Source organism: Cebus imitator, unplaced genomic scaffold (assembly GCF_001604975.1).
Source record: "Cebus imitator isolate Cc_AM_T3 unplaced genomic scaffold, Cebus_imitator-1.0 Scaffold24, whole genome shotgun sequence".
In the NCBI taxonomy this organism is placed as follows: domain Eukaryota; kingdom Metazoa; phylum Chordata; class Mammalia; order Primates; family Cebidae; genus Cebus; species Cebus imitator.
In genome coordinates this window covers 8982043-8985543 of record NW_016107339.1, presented here as the reverse complement: position 1 = coordinate 8985543, position 3501 = coordinate 8982043, and the positions used below count along the sequence as shown (strand labels likewise).

Genomic DNA, 3501 nt, shown 5'->3' with positions numbered 1-3501 from the left:
TTTGTGTGTGTGTGTGTGTGTGTGTGTGTGTGTGTGTGTGTGTGTGTGTGTGATAACAGATCAATTTTTTTTTTTTTGAGGTAGAGTCTTGCTCTGTCACCAGGCCGGAGTGCAGTGGCGTGATCTCGGCTCACTGTAACCTGTGCCTCCCGGGTTCAAGCAATTCTCCTGCCTCTGCCTCCCGAGTAGCTGGGACTACAGGCACGAGCCACCACACCTGGCTAATTTTTTGTATTTTTAGTAGAAACAGGGTTTCAGCGTGTTGGCAGGATGGTCTCGATCTCTTGACCTTGTGATCCACCCGCCTTGGCCTCCCAAAGTACTGAGATTATAGGCATGAGCCACCACGCCTGGAGAACAGATCAGTTTTAATCCTAGCACCTGAAGCTATACAGGGTATGCTCTATAAAGTTCGTGGGACTGTTGTAGACACTTGATAAAGTGACAACTGTGCAATACCACTTAGTATCTAAAAATCAGGAACATACTATTGAATTGCTTAAACACAATCCACAGAATTAAAAACAAAATCAGATTTAATTCTCCATTAAAAGCTTACACTTAAAACTTTATATAACAATCAATATCTAGCAGGGAATATTGAAAGCGATTTCAGAGTCTCATCCTGTTGTACTCTATTGGGAAGGTGACACGTGACTGGCCAAAAATGGGTACAGCAAAGACCAGACCAGCAAGTAAAAGTTCTACCACAGTTTCTGTAGTTTCTACTTGTTTTCCTTTGTCAGATACAAGTCAACAGCTAGAATTAAATGCTTATCTTTGCAAATACACAAGGTATGCTGTGAAAGCTTATCTGCTTACAAACATATAAAAATACTTGTTAACTAGTTTGATAAAAAAAAGTATATAGCAAAAACATGAATCATCTCTGACCCCAGAAAGCTCAATTCCATGTTTATATTACATAAAAAAAAAAACAGTTTTGGTTTTTGAAAGCGATTTTAGAGTCTCATCCTATTGTACTCTATTGGGAAGGTTTCTTGAGTAGACACGTGACTGGCCAAAGATGGGTACAACCAAGACCAGACCAGCAAGTAAAAGTTCTACCACAGCTTCTGTAGTTTTCACTTGTCTTTCTTTGTCAGTTAAAGGTGAACAGTGAGAATTAAATGTTTATCTTTATATATACACAAGGTATGCTGTGAAAGCATATCTGCTTACAAACATATAAAAATAATTAACTAATTTGATAAAAAAAGTATAAAAGTATATAGCAAAAACATTAATCATCTCTGACCGAGAAAGCTCAATTTCATATTTTATATTACATCAAACAAAAACAGTTTTAGTTTTTTGAATCCCTTATTCAGAAATACTTGAAAAGGAAGACAGAAATTATTCATTTTTACCCTTAGCATGGCTGTGAAAAAAAGAGTTTTAAAAAATCAAGGGCCAGAAGCAGCAGGCGAGTCGAGTGTCTTTGCCCTTGGATCCGAGCGACCATGGTGGCCCGGGTGTGGCCGCTGATGAGGTTCCTCATCAAGGGAAGTGTGGCTGGAGGCACCATCTACCAGGAGCTGCTGGGGCCCAGTGACAAGAGCCGGGCAGCCCTACAAAAGGCTGGGGAGGTGGTCCCTCCCGCCATGTACCAGTTCAGCTGGTACCTCGTCAGCAGACAGGCCTGCAGATACCCCAGCTCCCAGCCCCTCCAAAGATTCACTTTACCATCCATGACTCCTGGAATGCAGGCATCATCATGGTGATGTCAGCTCTGTCAGTGACTCCTTCCACAGCCCGCGAGTACTCCAAGGAGGGCTGGGAGTAGGTGAAGGCACGCACCACGTAGCAAGTCAGCAGAGGCCGCCTGCCCCGGCCAGAACCACCAGGTCTGCCACCAACCTGAAGGCTCCAGACTGGGACCCCACTTGGAGGGCAGCTCCTGGCCCTGCCGGCCCAATAAAGGACTTCTGAAGTGGAAAAAAAAAAAAATCAAGTACACTGAAATGTCTTAAGTCCCGAATGAGTCCAAATATTTGACCATGTAGAATATTATCATCCTCAGGAGCAGGAGCAATAACACAGGCTTTTATAAACAGTTTTTAATCCATAAAGTCAATAGGCATTTTGGTATTTGGGCCACCAGAAAACAAAAGTTGCAATATCAGTCAAGATCTGAGATGTTTCACTTTTGTAGATTCAATTCAGTGTATTTAAGGTTAACAAAGGCTGACATTGAGATTTTCAAAGATAAGCAAAAATTCACATTTAAAAAAAATCCCTATATTTCTATTTAGAGTAACAGTAGGCAGTATGATTCCAAAAGTTAAAAATTATTTCACAACCTGTGGCTTCAGCTTGGCAAACAGCTTAGATTCCAAAACTGATTCATCTCTATTAACATGGAAGCACTTAAAAAAAGAGCGTGTCTGTGTATATAGACACATATTTTAAAGGAGTCAGATAGTCTTTGAAGCAGCCTTAGTGTTTCCTTTAAATTTGTCTGGCAGTGACCATTGTATTAGCTTCACTGAAAGGACTAGCCAGCTTCTTGGTCTAAGGCTAACATGGTGATCATTTGTCTAAGGCTAGAAAGGCACCAAACAAGATGTAAACTGAGGAGAGGAGGAGAAGATGAGGGCTTTTCCTGGCAGTCGGTAGCTAAGATGGAAAGGATTCTAGAAAATGACACAATGGCAGCCTTTCTTGCCTTTTTCTGATGAAGGAAGACATTCCTGCTCTTGAAATTTCCTGATAAGCCGGACAAGTTCATGGAAAGCTTGATCTACATTCATCCCAATCTTTGCTGATGCCTCCATATATGTTACCTTAAGTTGCCGCGCTAACTGCTGTCCTTCTTCCTGTGTTACCTGTCTTTGATGATCCAGATCTGCTTTATTGCCAATTAAAATCATTGGAAACTCATCACGACCCTTTACTCTGAGAATCTGTCTTTGAAACTTATAGATTTCTTCAAAACTGCCTCTATTTGTGACTGAAAAGACCAACAGGAAGCCCTCGCCAGTCCTCATACATTGTTCTCTCATGGCTCCAAACTCTTCTTGTCCTGCTGTATCCAAAATATCTAGCCGTGCTGCTCTGTCATCTATCACACACTGCTTTGTGTAAGAGTCTTCAATGGTTGGATCATAATCCTTTACAAAATAGGACTGGTTGAACTGGATGATGAGCGCCGACTTGCCCACGCCGCCCCCGCCGACCACCACGAGCAGGTACTTCTCCTGGCCGGAGCCGTCCCGCCAGCCGGCCGCTGCCATGGGGACGCCGCAGAGCGCAGCCGGATCGCGCCGAGCCGCCGCTGCCTCCCGCCCTAGGCCCGGCCGGCGGGCAGCGGGCGAGCGGCCTGGGGGGGGGTCCCCGGTCCCGGGAGGTGTCGGGAGGGCAGGTCCGCGCAGCAGCGCGGCGCCAGGAGCTGGCTGGGTACCGTCCGAGGCGCGGAGAAGCGGGGTGACGGCACGGGCCAGGGGCGGCAGCGGCCGGGGGGCGCGCTCCTCTACGCGTCTCCGCAGCGCCTCAGCACTT

The 3501-nt window shown here is 45.2% G+C and overlaps 1 protein-coding gene and 1 pseudogene across 1 annotated transcript; one reads left to right on the top strand and one right to left on the bottom strand.

The window, feature by feature from the left end:
- Positions 1–518: 518 nt before the first annotated feature.
- LOC108299971 (ras-related protein R-Ras2-like) lies at positions 519–3495 on the bottom strand. The gene has a single exon (XM_037736240.1). It carries the CDS (start codon positions 3234–3236, stop codon positions 2637–2639), a length of 600 nt encoding a protein of 199 aa, XP_037592168.1. The 5' UTR covers positions 3237–3495; the 3' UTR covers positions 519–2636.
- Positions 1442–1951, top strand: LOC108299972 (annotated as a pseudogene).
- Positions 3496–3501: the final 6 nt, after the last annotated feature.

Coding starts and splice junctions, on each gene's coding strand:
- LOC108299971 (XM_037736240.1), bottom strand. CDS start 3,236: ATGGCAGCGGCCGGCTGGCGGGACGGCTCCGGCCAGGAGAAGTACCTG.